Consider the following 21,384-nt stretch of genomic DNA (forward strand, 5'->3'; position numbering starts at 1 on the left):
ATTGCACAGATTTTGGTTGCATTAAATCCAGAAAAAATGTAATAAAAAGTGATCAAGAACTCGTATGTGTGCAATCAAGGTACCAATAGAAAGTACATGTCATGGCGCAAAAAATTACACCTAACACAGCCCCATAGACCAAAGGATAAAAGCGTTATAAGCCTGGGAATGGATCGATTTTAAGGAACATAAATTTTGTTAACAATGGTTTGAATTTTTTAAAAGCCATCAGATACAAGAAAAGTTGTACATGTTATATATCGTTGTAATTGTAACAACTTGAGGAACATGCATAACAAGTCAGTTTTACCATAGGGTGAACAGCGTAAATGCTAAACTCCCCGAAATCAAAACAAATTCCTTTTTTTGGGGGGGAAAAATAATGCCTGTCATTGCAAAGTACAATTGGTTTCACAAAAAATAAGTGCTTATATAAGTCTCTAGGTGAAAAAATGCAAGCGCTATGGACTTTTAAACATAAAATGGAAAAAGCAAAAGCACAACAACGAAAATTGGCTTTGACCTTAAGGGGTTAAAAGTTTTTTTAAGACAATAACTGCATCACCTGCCAAACAGACCGCAGGACAGATCTTGGATTAAAAGCAGCTATGCGAAAGTACAAGTGGTTTCGGGGGGTCAGATTGTGGGTACAGAGTCGCTTTAAGGAAAAAGTATCTCACACAGGGAAAAAATAAAGAATAAAAAAATAAATATAAAATATATTTACTGGGGGCGGACGGGGGAGCAGAGCGGCACACGGCGTTGGGGCAGACGAGGGAGCAGAGCGGACAGGCCAGGAGAGCAAGAGGCATGTGGGGCAGAGGGGACCGGAGGCGGACAGGGGAGCGAATCGGCACACCTCCCGGCAGGCATATGGTGGCGGGGCGGACGGGGAGCGGAGTGGACAGGCCGGGAGAGCAGGGAGGCGTGTAGCGGAAATAAGCGGAATGGGGAGAAAAGAGGCGGCCGAGGAGCAGAGCAGACAGGCTGGGGGGAGCATAGAGGCTATACTGTAAGCGAATTCTATGTCACAGGGGGAAATGATAGAGATAGATATATATTTTTTTTTTTGTTCAACAAATACCACCTGCCGCAAAAATTTACCTTTTAAAACCCTTTTGGGTTTAAGAGAGGCTATCCAGACACCAGAATGTATATATTTATATATGTTGCTCAACGGCTAGTGATGGTTGGAGGGTGGGGGGGCCATGCTTATTAACTGTATTCCCAGCATACTTAGATATGTGTCCCATATTATGCTTCATAACTTACTGGCCCAAAATGTTTATAGCTGGTTGGTAATAAACATAATGTGAGAGTCTCTGCAGTGAGGGAGCACAATAAGAACTTCACAACAGTGTGGAGACTTGCTCTTTAAGGGTGGGTTCATAGTACGGAATTCTCGCGGACAAAGTCAGTGGAATTCTGCAATATGTCCACGTGCCTTTCCGCCGGCTCCATAGACACCATTCTATGGGCCGGCGTATTCCGCTATCAGCCGCAAGAAGTGACATGTCACTTCTTTCGGCGGATAGCGGAATACGCAGGCCCATAGAATGGTGTCTATGGAGCCGGCGGAAAGGCGCGGACATATTGCGGAATTCCGCTGACTTTGTCCGTGAGAATTCCGTAGTATGAACCCACCCTAACTATTAGGAGAATACAGATAAAGGATTACAGCCTAGACTACATGTCAGCAATATACAATGACAATAGTAGCCATATCATATCATGTCCAGTGAGAAGACTATATAGGGTGGGTGCAACAATGTGACAAAAAGGTCACTATATATGTTCAGGATGTAGGTTATTGTGATACAGATGCATTATGTGTAATAACTTAATTCGGGGACAACGTGCACTGAATGGATCACTTGTCATTTGAGAAAATCAGCTCAGCAGCTTACAAACACTGTCACACCATTTACAGGAATAATAATTTAATGAAAATGAAGCCAGGAATATGTATCAATTTTTTTAGTCTTATGTTTAAAAAAAAAAAAAAAACACCAGATGCTTGCAAATAAGTTTTTTTTTATGGCTTACAAGAATATTTTTGTACAGCCTAACAAGCAACTATGGACTGATGTGGACACAAGACGACATGTAGAAGAATGCCTCTCATAATCAAGTATGTAAAATGCAGAGTAATGCATTATCACTGTTACCCTTTCCAGCATTTCAAGGTCATAAATAGAATATTTTAAAGAGCAACCTTGAAATAGTGCTGATCACATAAATGAGTCTCCGAGGTGTTCTCAAGCTGAATATTTAACACATACATATCACTTGGGAAGCACATGAAAACTGCTGCAGACCTGCAATAAAACAGCAACAGCTTCCTAAGTAGGGCTCTTCACAGGAGACTTACATGCATTTTATTTTTAAAGGCTTCTTAAAAAAATGATGAATTCAGTTTGAGTCTCATATAAAGTCCTTATGACACTTGTGGAGAAAATCCATTTACCCACAGTAAGCTCACCACAGTGCCCATAGAGAGTCAGCTTGAAATAACTACAGCATTTCATTGCTTGACCGTTTCAGGACAAGAGAATAAAGCTGTGCAGTTTATCATCATTTACAGTCTTCAAAAAACATTTTCAATTACACGTTAAAACAAGACAGGAATAAACATTGTCTCTTCTGTCAAAAACTACTACATTGACTATGCAGCAAAGACCCTCTATCTTCAAAATATGGACTTAAAAGAGACAAATTAATTGATTACTTAATAAATAAATATAACACCTGTAGACAAACTATACAAACTAGTTGGGGTATTAAAGAAAAAAAAAACATAACCCTTATTAGATAACCATAAAAACCTTGTACATGTAGACATGTATTTACCACAAAAACAATGTTTAAAAGCAGAGACACACTCAGGTCACCATATATGCAATATCCTAGCAGGTTCCTTAGGTGTGGAGCCTGGTAGACAGTAAGAAGCTGGGCCAATCCTCCAGTGTAAGTATGGAGTTTTTTCCATGAGGGAGGCCTCAACTCAAAGAATGATCTGATGTTGGCTATGTTCACAAAAAAATTTTCCCATCTGTTTTTGAAAAGAAAAATTGAAATCCGTGAAAAAAAAAAAAAGACTGTGAACCACTAAAAAATAATGTCCGATGTTTGCAAAAGACGTCTGAAAATAATTGTCATGATCATTGTTTTGACTTCCACGCAGACAACGTCAGTCATTGTGTACACTGTGGGGGACATTTATTAAGACTGGCGTATTCATACACCTGCCTTACAGTTGGCCCCACACCCTTTTCCCCGGCTGAATTCACTAAGAGGCGCACACCTTTTATTGAATTCAGCCGGCCGTGCACACTGCTTCCAGATGGTAAACTAGATGCAGAAGGAGGCCTTTCTCCCCACCTTAACGCACCACCACCACCAGCCCATAAAGCAGGTGTACGCCAGGGAGGTTTGAATCTGCCCCTTCTCTCTGGTGTACACCCTGGCCGTAAGTTTCATAAATGTGTCCTTGTGTGCATTGGACGACCGTCATTGCATTGAAGTCAATTAAATTGCGGCAATAGCTGACAGCTTTTTAAAAAGAAAAGGCGTCCGCCTTTTTCTTATGTGGTTTTGTACTCTGTAATTGCATGATATAAATGATTACATTTATAAATTTATCTGTATAATGGAAATGTATTATGCTATATTGGAATGAATGTGTTGGCGGTATGTCTTTAAGAGCTTATCTGTACAATAGTTGATCCACCTTTTGTGGGAGAGGCAAGAGTTGTCAGTTCCATATACACATGTTTTCTAATATACCAGATGTTATGCCATAACTAAGGGGTCACACTCCAAAACGCATAGGTGTTCTGTTATATTGGATGTCATAATCCTTGCAATTATAAAATAAAGCATTGAAGATTATTACCACAAAAACAACATCAGACCTTCTGGGAAACTCCGTTATGGTTGTCACATGTGCACCAAAAAGATCACAACAAGTAACAATAAAGGGATGATCATTGTATCCCTAATCCTAGGCAGGGCGGGTCGCCCTAAAAGCAGTCCCGCTCCAGAAACCAGGCCTGTTAAACCCTAGTGCGTCCTGTAATAAGTTGAGCACTAGCTAATTGGGTCCACTAATGGTGCGTTTACACAGGCAGATTTATCTGACAGATTTTGGAAGCCAAAGCCAGGAATGGATTTGAAAAGAGGAGAAATCTCAGTCTTTCCTTTATGACCCGTTCCCAGTTTATGGTCTGTTCCTGTCTTTGGCTTCAAAAATCTGTCAGAAACTGTAAATCTGCCTGTGTAAACTCACCATAAGACCTTCCCATCCTACCTAATCTGCTCACCACTGCACATCAGATTCCTGTTGAATTTAATCCAAACATGCAATAATAGCCATCCAAATACACAGATAATATTCAGGATGTACACAAATACTGTGTGCAATATTCAGGGTCACTTGGTCACTTGGAACACAGCAACATCGAGAGGGGAAAAAAGGAAAGAGGGACGCTTCCTAGTGCATTAAAATATATAAAATCTTAAGGGTGAGGTGGCTAGATTAAAAACACTCACGTAATAGAGTTATGCTATAATATAGGCACAACTCTATTGGCACCTTCATAGAAGATACACCGCAGCCAGGTCAGGCACACCAGTGGAATGGTGTGTAGAAGTGTAGCAATGGCGATCCAAGCAGGACTAGGACAGAAGAATCCCTCTCAGGGCCAGCGCAGGTGTGGAGTTTGCAAAGGTGTTCAGTGTGTGAATATCATGTGTAACAGATATCACGCTGCGAATATCTTCATTGAATGGTAAGTTTATTTGCAGTGCATTTCAGCCGATCCCATTAGCAAGACGGCCTCTCTCAAGGCCATCTTTGCCATAGAACACTGTGTAAAGTATGGCCGGGAGCCGTATTTTACACTGTGAGCACAGGCTATTTTGTACGGCCACTGTTCACTGAACAACCGTACAAAATAGACCTATTATTTTTTATGCCCACAGTGTATATACAGGGTGTGCATTACAATTGAATAAATTGTAGTGATTAAACAACAGTCGTTGTTGCAACCCGCAACAAAGGCCATTGTTTAATGCTAAAATAGTGTGTGTCAACGTGGCCAAAGTCCGTTTATTTGCTATAGGTATTGGCAAACTGGCAAATTGGGCATGGCTGCTTTGGAGTAGGGGAGAGATAGGTTGGCTCCTACTCCACTTAGCCACTCCAGGCATTGGTAGCGTTCGGTCTGCAGCCTAGAAGCTGTCTGGACTATCCATATTATAATTAGCTGTGTGGTCGGCAGGCCAGCTGTAGGAAATTAACTGATTTTCTCTGCAGGCCAAAAATAATGAGTTTGACATGCCAGTTCTAGTAAGGGGTACTATAATTTGATTAAACTTTCAAATAAAAATTTTTTTTTTTTTTTTTATCTCTAACACGTTAGCTACAGGTTCCTTGTGGCTTCTGGGTCGTTCTACACGGTTGGCTTTAGTGTCTGCTCCCTCCGCCCCCCCCCCCCTTGCCTGGTAGCAGGGTTACTTGATTCCTCTTTTCTCCCTCCCTTGCATTCTTTCCTTTCCTTTTACCTTCTCGGATGTAACATCTGTCAATGTTCTTTTGGAATAGTGATGATATGGCACAAATTTTCTATGCTGATAGTTTGTGTTTGCAAAATGTCAGGCACCATACGGTACTTGCAGGTTGTTTTTCTCATGTTATGTCCTCATGATATAAACTGGGTTCTTGTATGGTTGTCAAAATCAGATTACACATATAAACATAAAAAAAAATGCTGTGCTACCTGTGCAATAAAAAATAAAAAAAGCTTACTCACCTTTAGTCCAACTCAAGTCCAGCCCCAGCTGCCCTGATGGCACACACTCCCTTCCCCATGAATGATGTTTAAAACACAACAATGGTCAAGTGAACAAAAGGACTAGAGCTGCACCAACCTGAAAAGTAATCTGCTTTTCACTGCCTACAGTACAGTGATTTCTTATTCACAAAACTGTACAAAAAAAAAAAGCTATCCACATTAACCCACAAAGGAGACTTCTACACAGGGAAGTCAACAAATAAATACACCACCATGGGTGACTACTCGTGTGCCTTGTGTACCTGCCAAGACTAGCTTGAGTGGGCAAGTAACTTCCTTAAGAAGATAGAAACAACCTCATTAACCTCTTAACGACACAGGGCGTATATGTAAGCCCTCATTGCCTGGGCCTTAACGCAAGAGGACGTAAATGTATGCCCTGGTGCGGTCCTGGGCTATGGAGCTGGCTCACGAGCTGAGCCCGCCCCATAGCGGGTGAGGACCGGCTGCTATCTGCAGCCAGGCCCTCACCCTCAATGGCGGGCCACTGCGATCGCATGGCATCCCGCCATTAACCCCTTAAGCGCTGCGATCGTTTAAGAATAAGTGACCAGAGCATCTCCTGTCACTCAGCGATCGGGACCCCCGCAGCGTGTCTGCGGGGGTCCCGATCGCATTTCCTGACTGCCGGAGGTCTCTTGCCTTCCTCCGCGCAGTCCTCGGATCAGTCACAGGTAACAGATAACACAGATCACAGATAACACTGATCCCTGCAATGCTATGGCATAGCAGGGATCAGTGTTACTGATCCAATATATGAATGTGATAGTTTCCTAAGGGAACTATAAAAGTGTAAAAAAATAAAATCAATAAAAGTTTTACAAAATGCCCCAAAGCCCCTCCCCCAATAAAAGTGAAAATCACCCCCCCCCCCTTCCCATTTCATACATAAAACACATAGAAAGTAATAAAGTTAATTAACATATTATATACCATAGCGTGCGTAATTGTCCTATTAAAATAAAACAATACTATTCCCGCACGGTGAACGACGTGAAAAAAAAAAGCTCTAAAAAAAAAAAAAAAAAAAAAAAAACCTGCAAATTGCCTTTTTTTATTCCTTTTTTGTATAAAATTTTTTTTATAAAAAGCGATCAATATGTTTGATCTAAAAAAAAAATGTTACTAATAAAAACTAGAGATCATGACACAAAAAATGACACCACATACGACCCCGTAGGTGAAAAAATAAATGCGCTATAGGAGTTACAATAGGGCCATTTTAAATATGCCAAATATTTTACTGCTAATAAAAATTGTAAAATGTTAGAAAACCTAGTAACCATGCATATCGCTGTGTTCAGACTGACCTATAGAATAAAGGAAAAATGCCAGTTTTACTGTAAATTCCATTACGTAAACATTGAGCCCCCCAAAAATTTGCAGAATCACATTCTTTGACCCAAGTTCACCCCATAAATGATATTTTGGGGGTTCAGTCATTCATTTTATAGCAGACTGAAAGATGCCATTACAAAGTACACCTGCTCCTGAAAAAAATAAGAAAAAATAAAAAAAAGAAGAGTTATGGGTCTTAGAAGGCAAAGAGGAAAAAATGAAAACGCAAAAGTGACAATTGACCTTATTTTATATCAAACTTAGCCCCGCCCACAATGCCACAGTTGGCCCTGCCCCCTCGCCGGCCATTGGAACAGGCTGGCCGAAAGGTCTAGACCCCTCCCCCTTGACGTCGGCCAACCAATAGGCGTCAAGGGGTGGGGCCAACGGTGCCATTGTGGGCGGGGCTAAGTGACGCTAATGCCACTTAATACAATCTGCAGTTGATAAAAGGACACTTTTTACTTGAACAAAAACCATGACGTATGATATGAAATAAGGTATGAAAAACGCTAAATTTACCCTTTACACCTGTGTAGAGATGTCAGAATGCACACAGGGGGTGACCTTAAGGCTCTGTCCTTAAAGGGGTACTCCCCCCAAGAGCTAAAAAAATAAAATGCTCCCAAACCTAGCCAGTCTTACTCACCAAGTCCCCCTGAGTATTTTGAGCCGTCTCCCGTCTTTCTAGTTGCTTCCGTTCCATAGTTACAAGTTTTTTAAAAAGCCGATCTATATCCAACATGGCGCTGGCCAGAAAACTACATCTCCCATCATGCAATGCATATGTCTGATTGGTACATGATGTAGCAGAGCTGATATCCACCAGATATAGCAGTTGAGCCAGTGATACAGAGGTGATTGTGTGATGCAGCAGAGTTGATTGTGTGATGCAGCAGAGTTGATTGTGTGATATAGTAGAGTTGATTGTGTGATGCAGCAGAGTTGATTGTGTGATATAGTAGAGTTGATTGTGTGATGCAGCAGAGTTGATTGTGTGATATAGTAGAGTTGATTGTGTGATGCAGCAGAGTTGATTGCGTGATGCAGCAGAGTTGATTGTGTGATATAGCAGAGTTGATTGTGTGATGCAGCAGAGTTGATTGTGTGATGCAGCAGAGGTGATTGTGTGATGCAGCAGAGTTGATTGTGTGATGCAGCAGAGTTGATTGTGTGATATAGCAGAGTTGATTGTGTGATATAGCAGAGTTGATTGTGTGATGCAGCAGAGTTGATTGTGTGATGCAGCAGAGTTGATTGTGTGATACAGCAGAGTTGATTGTGTGATATAGTAGAGTTGATTGTGTGATGCAGCAGAGTTGATTGTGTGATATAGTAGAGTTGATTGTGTGATATAGTAGAGTTGATTGCGTGATGCAGCAAAGTTGATTGCGTGATGCAGCAGAGTTGATTGTGTTATATAGCAGAGTTGATTGTGTGATATAGCAGAGTTGATTGTGTGATGCAGTAGAGTTGATTGTGTGATGCAGCAGAGATGATTGTGTGATGCAGCAGAGGCGATTGTGTGATGCAGCAGAGGCGATTGCTGCATCACACAATCAACTCTGCTGCATCACACATAGGTGATTGTGTGATGCGGCAGGTGAGTCACGGGGGGGGGGGGGGTTGTATCTGGGGGTGCTTGCCGCTGGGGGTGAGTCACAGGTTGGGAGGGTGCTGGGGGTGCCTACTGCGGGCCGGGTGAGGCGGGTCCCGCCGCTGCGGGTCGGTTACGGGGGGGGGGGGGGGGTATGAGTATTTGCTGGGAGCTCTTGCCGCGGGCCGGGCGAGTTCTGTGTGATGGGGGTGCCTCCGCTGTCGGTGAGTTACGGGGCGGGGGGGGGGGGGAGAAAGGCCCTAGTGAGCCGCTGATGACAGGGGTGCCGTGAGTGACCTGTGCACTGTGTCTGTGCACAACCATAACGGGGGGAGTGCGCCGGTTCCGCAAATGATGCCAGCGAGTGGGTGGGGGGACGGAGGGCGGTTGCTGGGGGACGGGGGGGGGGGGGGGGGGGGAGTGGCCGCCAGTAAGCGCCGACACGAGTGAGGGGGCACAGTCAGGAGGTGAGCTCTGGGGCTGGGGCCACACGGTGCGGGTGACAGGTGTGGCTGCTGTTAGAAAGGGAGACAGTGAGCGCTGCACTGATCACTGTCTCCCTCTCTTACAGAAGCCATCCCCCCCTGTCAGTGTCCTCCATCACTTCAGATTGGCTGGGTTAGAAGCGCTAACCCAGCCCATTGAAGAGATGCAGGACACGTGATGCCGTCTCGGAGGGTCGGGGCCAGGAGCAGGGAGCGTGTCGGAGTGGACTGAGAGCTGATGATTCTATGCAATCCGTGGGGCTGGGGGCACCTAGATAACAGCAAAACTGTGCAGAATCCGTAATAACTTTATATTGGAAAGATGGAAAGCTATGGGTGGGCAACGTATTAATGCAAAAATAATTTTGGGGGGAATACCCCTTTAAGGGGTTAAACTACAGTTTGTTCTCTTCAAGTTTCCATTAATTTAAACAACACAGGGGCTTAAATCCTTTCAGCAGTTTCCTCTACAATACAGAAATTAAAGGCCTTGGTGAACACTGCAGTGTCTTATGAATACCTGGTGTTTAAACACAGGGGATGCCCTTCTAAATTCAACAAAGTATGGGGCTTTTGGTGACATGACACTGGTACCAATTACTCAGTTAATAGATACACACATCTGCAGCATTTGCTGACTGCCTTCTCTTTAAATTAGATGGACCAACTAGTGGCAACACAAGACATGGTAGAGTTAGCATAAAGGGGTTATCCAGCGCTACAAAAACATGGCCACTTTCCCCCTACTGTTGTCTCCAGTTTGGGTGGGGTTTTGAAACTCCGTTCCATTGAAGTAAATGGAGCTTAAATGAAAACCACACCTGAACTGGAGACAACAGTAGGGGGAAAAGTGGCCATGTTTTTGTAGCGCTGGATAACCCCTTTAACCTGCAGGAGAAGGTGCAGGACCCAATGTTACTATGGATATCATATTTTCTTTTTTGTTTCCCTCCACCTTCTCTATTTCCCCTACCAGTTTTTCTATACCTACCTCCTTCCCTTCCCCTTTCTTTGAGTCAATAATTGGATTGTACATAATTAGTTTGTGGAAAATTTTGATTGTTTCTTAACCTGCATTCTGTACAATGCAACAATAAAAGTTGCAGACTTTAATAAAAAGAAGTTTTTAAAAAAAGTTTCCATTCACGTCAATGGGAGACACAGCTTTCTATAAAAAAAAAACAAAAAAAAAAAAATAAACACTGCTGTAAAATGTTGCAGCAAGTGTGTTCAGTTATAGAATTTTACAGTCTAAGATAGACTAAATAATAACTAAGAACAAGTTATACAAGTTGATCATCTAACACTGTACTGTATAGACTAAGAGGTCAATAGCAACATTTTTTCATTTCAAAATAAAAGCAGGTTCTGCTATGATACATCTGAATCAATAGTCATGAACATTCATATTTAATGTGTCATCGCTGCAGAATAAACCAAGAAATAATGAAAACAAAAGTCGAAGATGCGGAATAAAAAATAAAAGGTACATTAGACTTTAAAAACTGAAATATCAAAAGCAACTGGAGACACTTTTCAAGACTTGCCGACATAGTTTGGTCAAAACTGATATATAGCTGGTAGCTCGGAAGAGACTAGTTTCATCCAGACAACAACAAACTGGAAAGACTGTACAAATGTATTTACCTTTCAGTAAAAATGGAAAACAATGGGAGATTTGTAAATTAACCTGTTCAGGACTGCAGATGTAACCAAGTTCATCGTTGTAGTCCTATCCCTCTCATGGACGCACACAGTGGCGTAGCTACCATAGAGGCAGGGTAGGAAGTTACTATGGGGCCCGTCGGAGAAGATAAAAGCGTGTGTCGTCCTGCTTAACCCCTTATGCAGTGTGTAAGTAGCCCAATGTTTACTTACATGCTGCAACACAAAAAAAGGGTTAACAAGCAGAAGACAGATCTCTGTTTCACTGCACTGATAACCTCTGACCTCTCTTCTCCAGCTGGCAATCAAGTAGGAAAGGAAAATGTGCAGAGCACCTTGCAGAGGTCAGGGGTTATCAGTGCACCAGCAGTAAAGCATCTATGTACATGGAGGTACAGTACAGTTACATTTGCAGAAGAAAAAAAAAAAAAAAAAACAGACAAAGAAGCCTGTGATTTCACCTCCCTACCCCTTTTTTTCCCTTCCTCCATCACTATCTGAAATGGTTTACTGCTTTGTTTAGGATACTGTTTGCAGGAATGCTAGTATAGTGAATGGTATGATGTATAGTGATGCCAACCTACGCGGCATGTTGTACAGTTAAGTTATGTATGGATACTGTATTATTGGTATGTTTGATGACGACTAATTGTATTTGTTATTTTCAATTATAGGCTCTGTTCCTTAAAGACAAAATTAGCCCAGGCCTGAAGAGGTTTAGGGCGGGGTCACACATAACGGAATCGCAGTTGATTTCACACAACGAGTTCGCAGCAAAATCCGCTGCGATTCCTGTACTGTCAGAATATTCATCAAGCTGTGAGTATATAAACACTGCCCCCCTTAACCCACAGCAGCCCGGTGATTGGCTGAGCGGGGCATCAGGATGCTGGGGGCCACAGAAGCAGACCAGAGCATGGACTGGTAAATTATTTACTGGGCCGCCGTGGGTTAAGGGGGGCAGAGTTACATACTCACAGCAGAATGAAAAATTATACATTAGTATGTAATTCTATTCGAACTGACATTAGGGGAATCTCTGCGGATTTCGCTGCCAACTAGCAGCATGAAATCCACTGCGATTCCATTATGTGTGAGACCACCATTAAAAAAAAAAACAAAAAAAAACACTGAAGGAGAAAGCTGCATGCTTCACTTCCCTGGCTAGAAGTTTCAAGTTTAATTTTGCTAAATTTTAGTTTTATCTATTTTAAATAAAAACAGTTTAGAGTTTTAGCTATTTTATTTTTTAAATGCCCTAATGGTCCAGAAAGCAGAATGATCTCCAGGCACAGATTCTGTAAAAATTAGAAAACAGTTCACATAGCAACCACCCATTTATTGTTTTAAGGTGGAACTGCAAGAAAAAAATAAAAAAGGTGGAAAGGGGGAGCAGCAAGAACCACCACATAGTATGCAACTAAAGCAGTGTCATTAAAAAAACAAACAAAAAAAAAAAACACTGATGTCATAACATGATGTCGAAAGATTTCATAAGTCGGGGTCTGAGTGTTTAGACCCCCACTGTTTGCTAGAATGAGTTGGGAGAATTGTTGCTTGGCTGAGCACGTCTCTCCCCAGCTTTCTGCTCTACTGGTCTTACTGTCTTGATGTACTGTAAAGGAAATCTATGAAGTCTGTTTTCTGCAGCAATATGGGCAGCATGCTGGGCTAGAGAGGCATGTGGTTCTTCTGGCACTATCGAATGATCAGTGGAGAATTAAACACCCAGACTCCGTTCGATCAGAACCTTCGACAAGTCAAGTGTTTATCCAAATTATATTAATGCGTTTAATTATTAATTAACTAACCAGGACAATCTATTAGTCCAGTAGCATGTAATATACTGTGTGCAGATTGACTCATTTTAAACTCCATGCTCAGAGCACAATCATGATTTCTAAGTTCTTTTGTAGTCAGCCCCTTAGATAGGATGTTAAATGGAAATAAACAGGGTCTTCTACATAACTAAACTCTTACCTGACGTTGGTATAGGTTTATACAATTCAAGATACTGTTCGCCGTGAAGCACCTAGGTATAAAAGAATACAAATGTTGCATGAGGATCAGGTTTAGCACTACTTTATTAAGACAGAGGTGCACATTCTAGGTTTATATTGGCTACTCAATAAGCATTAAACCACCTTAAAATGTCTTGGAGTCCCTGTGAACAATGATGGAATATGAATAAAGCATTTCTCAAAGTCTTCTGGCTTCTTACACAAAAGGTCACACTAAATTTGGCCTAAAGAACTTATATTTGTAACTTTTATGCTATTGCTCTGCTGGGAGAATACACGTTATCCTTTTTTTTGGAAGACTGGCTAAGCTGCTCATCTGCCATGCACTTAAACAGCTTTCTGGCCCCTTGGTAGAGCTTCGATTCCCTTCTCTCTCTACTCTGTGCTGTCAGCCCTTCCCTATAATCGCCAAATGCTGCAGTGCAGGCAATTAAAGAGCCACACACAGGACCTGACACCGCAGAGTCTACAGCTAAGATGCAGAAATAAATGTCAATAAATAAAATCATATCCAGGATCTAAGCTGGACATACAATCTTAGCACCTTTTTATTCTGGGTCCTTTATAATACTGAAGAGAATACACATGAAATGATAACATACAATATGCCAGATAATATAAAATATGGGATCATCGATAAAACATTATACTTTATTATACTTCGTTACAGAACTGTATTTGTCAAAAGGAACATGTAAGCCTAGGGCATGAGATATTCTTGATCTCTATGAAAATTGTGCTTTCCTTTCATAAGCTACAACACTACATTAGACATAATCAAACAGGCCACTCACTGCAAACATTCTTGTATGTTAGGAAACACCATATAACCTCAAAAAATATTTATGGCTTATATTTATTTATTACTGAATGAACTTAATGTATTGGGTAAAATGGGCATGGTCATTCTTTTCATTTGTGTGACAATGTGATTACTAACTTTCAATATCTCTACACTGCAAAAACAACTCTCAAGTCTTAGCCACTATGTGTCTCACTTCCCAGCAGTCTGCTCTCGGCTGCCTGTTATGGGAAATCTGTCTCTAATAAAAGCTAGATCAAGACAAATTACAAGAGACAGGGTACGGACCTGGCACATGCCAAGTGCAGAAGATAGGGAGAGAGCCTTGACTGTGCACATGCAAGCTGCCTATTTCAGATGATCCACACTGTTCCTGAAAGGTAAATCAGGGCTTTCATCTCATCTCTACCCATAAAGTTCTAACAAAACCATGCATGTTATAAATGTTGATTATTTGAAATCAACATTTTCATCTAACAGCAAAGATGTTTGCTGAATTCCAATGCTTGCCAGAAGACTTTAAATGCACTTACTAGTCATTGCTCCCACTAGCCAGAAACCTACTCCACACTGATGAGGGGCAAAAACCCCGAAACAGCTGTCTGTGGATGGATACCTTGCTAAGGTGGTTTCCTTAAATGGAGACATTCCTTGGCTTGGTTTTTCCTCCCGGAGGAAGGTCTGGCTAGTTCACTGACGTTGAGACATGTGATGGTGTCTCTGCAGTGTTCTTTTGCATATTTGATTACCCAGGGGGCAATGTTCTAGAATACACTGACGTTGAGACATGTGATGGTGTCTCTGCGGTGTTTTGGTTGATCTCCCTGAGGTCAACCAGCGTCCTTTTTTAAATTAAACAATGTCAGGGTCCTGTTAGAAAAATCTTAATCCCAATTAAACACCAACTTTTTACTTTTGGATTTACATATCGTACTAGTAGAAAAAGGCAAAGAGATATCATTGACATTGAAAAATGATAAAGCAAATGGTAAAACTACATAAACAATGTTTTTTTAAAGGTTCTACAAAAGTGTAGACTTTTTTATATTTCTATAGGCCACCCATAAAAATTATTGCATGGTGGAGGAGGGCATGAGCTCTGAGCATTAGTTATTGTGAATAGTGGTAGATCCTGTATTATCTATTAGCTGGTACAGGCAAACAAGAAAGGAGTGGTCAGCACATCCAGTTCACACTATGCAGGTGCACACGGCAATGTATGAAATACAAACACAAACAAAAGTGCAACAGCAAGCTGCAGATGCCAGGACATATGGTTAATACAGATATTTAAAATGGCAAAACTGCTATAGAAAAAAACATAGCATTTGATTAAATAGTATGTACCATCCCACCATGTTAGGAAGGAAGGGCCATACTCTGGCCTTTCTAATAAGTCTACACACTGGGCAAGCAGGATCCAGCTAATCTCTTGCCTAAAACACTCTTGGGGTGGGATGGGTGTAGTGCATGAGCCAAATAGGGTATCAAATTGTATGCCAAAACCTCTTTTTTTTATTCTAAATAATTGCATTAACCCTATATCTTGGCATTTGCAGTGTGCTGTGGCCCTTTTCTGTCTATTTACTGGTGTCATCATCTACCAAAATGAAAGCTAAGATTTTAGGATTATTTTATAAATAAAAGTATAGACAGTAAAAGGGAAATTAGAAAAAAAAATCAAATTATTTTTAAAAATAATAAAATTATGATGAAAAAAAAATAGCAGGACACAAATTTATCTGCTGTGTTCTAGTGTTCGCACTTCAAGCAATTGACTGGTGTAGTGAGAAAAGGAGAATGCAAACCTGGTAGATAATCCAGCAGTATATGGAAAATATACTAATTCTAACCAAAGTAAATAAAATATAGAGTAGCTGTGAATGATTTACACGCTAGTGTACACTGTATGTGGCATCATATCCTTTCAAACCTAATTTAAGAATAATTACTTACTCGTGTAAAATCAATATTAAGGCCGGGAACTGAAGCAAGTCCTCCACCCATGAAGGCAGCCTGAGCAAGAATGACTCCGAATGTTGGCAAACAGCTGAAATTTTCACTCGCTTCAAAGAGGAACTTCAGGTGATCTGGATCCCTAGTGGACATGCCCACTCCAAGAGCATATAGAATAGGTTGTACATAGTTGTACTGGTACACGGTTGAAGGAAGCTTCTTTCCTATGGCCTGAGCCTAGAAGCAAAAAGAACAGAATGCTACAGAAATCGTTTACCCAATACAAAGCTAGCAAATAACCTAAAAAAACAATCCAATCTTCACAAAAGATGTGTAAATGTTTGATAAGCAGTAAGATTAGTCACTTTCTAATGTCTGCAGACGAAATGCCTCTGTAGGTTGGTGGTCTCGCATTCTGTAACATGACCAAGCACCTGGTGCCTATGATCTCCTCTGAGGTCGCTACAGGGATGTCACTGCTCCCTGGTTCTCTTTACTCCGTTTCTAAAGAGGGGGGGGGGAGGGGTGATTTACATGCTGTGTAGCTGTAAAATCTGTGAAAGGGGTAAAGAATTATGGAAACTGTAGTATACCATGGCAGCATAAAAACATCTGCGCTGCACTGAACCAGGCAAGATAATGACAATGAGAAATATCTACTACAGTGGCTTCATATGTGGAACATTTAGACACAGGTTTTGTAAGCTTAGGAAATTATATATTATCTCTTAGCTAAAAGTTACAGACAAGTTTTATCCCTTAGGGGTTTCTGCAAGTAAATATTTTCATATCTAAATGTGCTCACAGCGGGCAAGAAAGTAAATGTACACATGCTCTCCTGCTGCTGATTCCATTCCGATGTTGCCATCCCTACTGCTCGCAGCTTTCTATTCTCTGTCCTGACAAATTGGGGGAGCAGGCATTTCCCATTGGTCTGGACAGACAACAGAAAGCTCCGAGCAGCAAAGATTAGATTTGTATGATATTTCTCCCCCCATCCTACACACATGCAGATATGAAAAGTTTTAACTAGAGAACCCTTTTAATACCCTACATGAAACATGATAGGAGATTTATTCTTATCAAAACTGTAGATTTCTGAACAAAAAATATACACACTAACCATGTAACCTTATTAGTTAGGACACAAAACATGACAAATCAGCAGCTATAGAATCCTACATATGTTAATGTGCCCCTACTACAAAATCCTTCTCAATGTCTTCATATAAAGAATGCTTTTCAATGACCTGTCAAGCCATTGCAAATCCTGTACACCTATTCATGTATTTGGGCACAAGACCATGACAGAATAATGAAAGGTGATGAGACAGTTCTGCAGCACAGCAGCGGATGGTCATAGACAGATTAGAGGAGGGTACTGTGTAACAAAGACGACAAGCAGTAGGCATTAAGCTGAAATAGGGCAGCAGGCTGCTGGAGTTTATCATCAGGATGAAAGAAACCAGAAACAGATGTCCTTAGTGACAGACTTTAAAGTATACAGCATTTCTTCTTTCCTGAAAAGTAATACAACTTAAGAAGGCGGCATTTTATTTATATAGACACTCAACGCCAAATCCCTTGCAATGTGATTCTTTAGGAGTTAGAAATATCCACATACACTTTTTCTTGAAGACAGATGCAATTGACATTTTGTAATAATTTTTATTTATGACCTTGAGAGGATTTTCTATTACTTTAACCCCTTCAAGACCAAGTCTATTTGCACCTAAAAGACCAGGCTCATTTTTCAAAATCTGACCTGTCTCACTTTATGCGCTTATAACTCAGTGATGCTTTAACGTATGCTATCGATTCTGAGATATTTTTTTCGTCACATATGGCACTTTATATTAGTGGCAAAATTTGGTCACTACTTTGTGTGTTTTTTGTAAAAAACATCAAAATATCATGAAAAATTGAAAAAATTTGCATTTTATGAACTTTGAAATTCTCTGCTTCTAAAAAAAGAAAGTCGTATCACATAAATTAGTTACTAAGTCACATTACCGATATGTCCTCTTTATTCTGGCTTCATTTCATAAACATATTTTACTTTTTTAGGGTGTTACGGGGCTTAGAAATTTATCAGCAAATTACCACATTTTCGTAAAAGTTTCCAAAACTGATTTTTTTAGGGACCAGTTCTTTTTTTAAGTTGATTTAGGAGGTTTGTATACTGGAAAACCCCATAAGTGACCCCATTTTGGAAACTAGACACCTTAAAGAATTAATCTAGGGGGTATAATGAGCATTTTAACCCTACAGGGGCTGGAGGAAATTATTAGGCAGTAAAAAAATGAAAAATTAAAATTTTCCAATAATATATACGTTTAGATTAAAGTTTCTCATTTTCAAAAGGAACATGAGAGAAAAAGCACCCCAAAATTTGTAACGCAGGTTCTCGAGTGCTACGGTACCCCATATGTGGGCGTAAACCACTGTATGGGCACACAGCGGGGCACAGAAGGAAGAGAGCGCCAATTAGCTTTTCCATTGCAGATTTTGCTAAAGAAGTTACCGAGCGCCAGGTGCACTTGCAGAGCCCCTGTAGTGTCAGCAGAGAGAAAAAAAAACATAAGTCACCCCATTTTGGAAAGTACACCCCTCAAAGAATTCATCTTGGGGTAGGATGAGCATTTTGACCCCACAGGTGCTGGGGAAAGTATTCAAAATTAGACAGTAAAAATTAAAAACTCAAATTTTTCCAATAATATGTTCGTTTAGTTTGAAATTTCTCAATTTCACGAGGAACAAGAGAAAAAAAGTACCCCAAAATCTGTAACGCAGGTTCTCCTGAGTAAAACGGTACCGCATATGTGGGTATAAACCACTGTATGGGCACACAGCAGGGCTCAGAAGGGAAGGAGTGTCAATTAGCATTTTCCGTGCAGATTTTTCTGAAGAAGTTTCTGAGCACCAGGTGCATTTGCAGGGCCCCTGTAATGTCTACAGAATAGAACCACCCCCCCCCCCCCCAAAAGTCACTCCATTTCGGAAAGTACACCCCTCAAAGAATTCATCTTGGGGTAGGATGAGCATTTTGGCCCCACAGGTATTAGAGGAAAGTATTCAAAATTGGCCAGTAAAAATGAAAAACTTTTTTCATATTTTCCAATAATATGTTGGTTTAGTTTGAAATTTCTAAATTTCACAAGGAACAGGAGAAAAAATGTACCCCAAAATCTGTAACGCAGGTTCTCCTGAGTACAACGGTACTCCATATATGGGCATAAACCACTGTATGGGTACACAGTAGGGCTCAGAAGGGAAGGAGCGCCAATTTGCTGGAGCAAAACCACAGCTAGAAATAGTTATTAGAATAGCGCTGTTACTAAAATAATGTGGGGTGTTTATGGACAGTCTGGGGTGGTCAGAGGCAAGGTGCGGTGGTCAGAGGCAAGGTGCGGTGGTCAGAGGCAAGGTGCGGTGGTCAGAGGCAACGTGCGGTGGTCAGAGGCAACGTGCGGTGGTCAGAGGCAACGTGCGGTGGTCAGAGGCAACGTGCGGTGGTCAGAGGCAACGTGCGGTGGTCAGAGGCAACCTGCGGTGGCCAGAGGCAACCTGCGGTGGTCAGAGGCAACCTGCGGTGGTCAGACGCAACCTGCGGTGGTCAGACGCAACCTGCGGTGGTCAGACGCAACCTGCGGTGGTTGCGTGCAATCTGGGGGGTTACATGTAATCTGGCATGATTACAGGCAACCTGGGGTGGTTATGCGCAACCTGCAGTGGTTACGAGCAACCTGGAGGGGTTACAGACAATCTAGAATTGTTACGGATAGACTGAAGTGCTTATAGGTAATCTGGGGTGGGTACATGTAATTTGAGGTGGTTACAGGCAATCTGGGGTGATTACGGACAATCTGGAGGGGGTCACTGGCAGCATGCGGTGGTTACGGGCAATGTGCGGTGGTTACGGGTAATCTGGGGGGTTACGTGCAATCTGACGTGATTACGGACAACCTGGGGTGGTTACGGGCAACGTGCGGTGGTTACGGGCAACCTGCGGTGGTTACGGGTAATCTGGGGGGGGGTAGGGGTAATTTGGGAGTAAACTGCAATTATTACTATAATAAAAGTGTGTGTTTTATTTTTTTGTATGTTTGTCACTTTTTGTACTTTATACATTCATTTTCACTATATTACTATGATTACTGTGATATTTTCTATCACAGTAATCATAGTTTAGTGACAGAGACCAAATTGGTCTCTGTCACTTTAAATTTTCAGAGCTGGCTGGTTGTGGAGCGCATGCGCACTACATAACCAGCCAGGACGCCGAAGAGGAAGGAGCTCCAGGATCAGGTAATGTATAAGGGGTAGGGGGGTGACTGGGGGACGGGGGTGACAGGGGGGGTGGGGGGCGACTTGGGGGTGGGAGCACATCACTAAATATACATTCCTACTGCACGGGGCATGTGCAATAGAAACGTATATATACAGATTGCTGACGTGAAGGGGTTAAATTAATCCTCATTCAATGCTATGTATGCATTGCGTAACAGGGGAACACAATATCACTGATAAACAAGTAGCCTTACATGGCTGCAGACATAAAATCTGATTTTACATAGAGTTACATGCAATCTGCTGATAAAAAGAAGTAAAAAGCAATGTTATAGTTATATTTCTAGTAGCGGTCTGATTCAGGGGAAGGCTAGAACAGCGGTATGCACTGGTAGCAGTGAGCAAAATAATTAAGCAAATATTCTTCCAGGATACGCATACTGGGATAGGAAATTGCTTGGAGGTTGTGAGTCACCTTTACTTAGACAAAAGGATGTCTGAATGAGTTTCTTGCATATTCGACTTCAAAAACCTTCAGGGGCAGAACGGACCTTTATCAAGAGGCCATTCTATCAGTGAACAGGAAAGGAAAACATGAAAAATAATTAACATTCTCTTTCTGAAGCTGAACCTGTGGAGTATGCACTGCGGTCTTCCCAACAAGCATCATTTTTATTAGACCTCATATTTCACAGATATTTCAGGTGAAAAACATATACTGTGTTTTTCGCTTTATAAGACGCACCTGACTATAAGATGTTTAGACAACTGAAAACGGGGGGGAAATATATTTCATGCTAGTTAAACTTTCCTGGTGGTATAAGGCAATGAAGGGGTACAAGTCACAAGGGTCACTTTAACACTCTCCATGATCGTAAATTATACCTACACATAAACAGCTCTGCTGCATGCACAATACAAATACAGCTCTGCTGCATCATATGCCCAGCTTTGCTACATTAAAATACACACATAGCTCTGCTTAATAAACATGCCTACAGACACAAATAGTGCTACTAAATCAATACACAGACACACAAACTAACTCAGTTTGGGTGCCCATAACCCCAATCTGAGAGTGTCCCAATGGTCCAACAATTTCTGTGCTACTACATCAAGATCAAGACACACACACCTCTGCTACATCACTATACACAACAGCCCTGCTACATACTGTACATACAGGTAGACACACACACACACACACACACTTTAATTCAGATTGTACCTACAGTACTTACAGTCAGCAGCCCCCAGTCACGTGATTAATCACAAAACTGTGACATCATCGAAGGTACTGCAGGTCCTTCAGCTGCCGTTCTTGGCGAGTGTCCTATGGGGCTTCTATACATAGAGATCTGGAGGTGATGCACAT

General features: G+C 41.4%; 1 protein-coding gene across 1 annotated transcript in view; it reads right to left on the reverse strand.

The window, feature by feature from the left end:
• Positions 1-21,384, reverse strand: part of HSD17B4 (hydroxysteroid 17-beta dehydrogenase 4) — a 250,503-nt gene that overhangs the window by 101,447 nt on the left and 127,672 nt on the right. Inside the window, exons 13-14 of the mRNA XM_069962669.1 lie at positions 15,720-15,956; positions 12,921-12,972 (exon numbers count right to left, since the gene is read on the reverse strand). Coding sequence (XP_069818770.1) covers positions 12,921-12,972; positions 15,720-15,956 — 289 coding nt within the window. The remainder of the gene's footprint in view (positions 1-12,920; positions 12,973-15,719; positions 15,957-21,384) is intronic.

Source organism: Dendropsophus ebraccatus, chromosome 3 (genome assembly GCF_027789765.1).
Source record: "Dendropsophus ebraccatus isolate aDenEbr1 chromosome 3, aDenEbr1.pat, whole genome shotgun sequence".
NCBI classification, from domain to species: domain Eukaryota; kingdom Metazoa; phylum Chordata; class Amphibia; order Anura; family Hylidae; genus Dendropsophus; species Dendropsophus ebraccatus.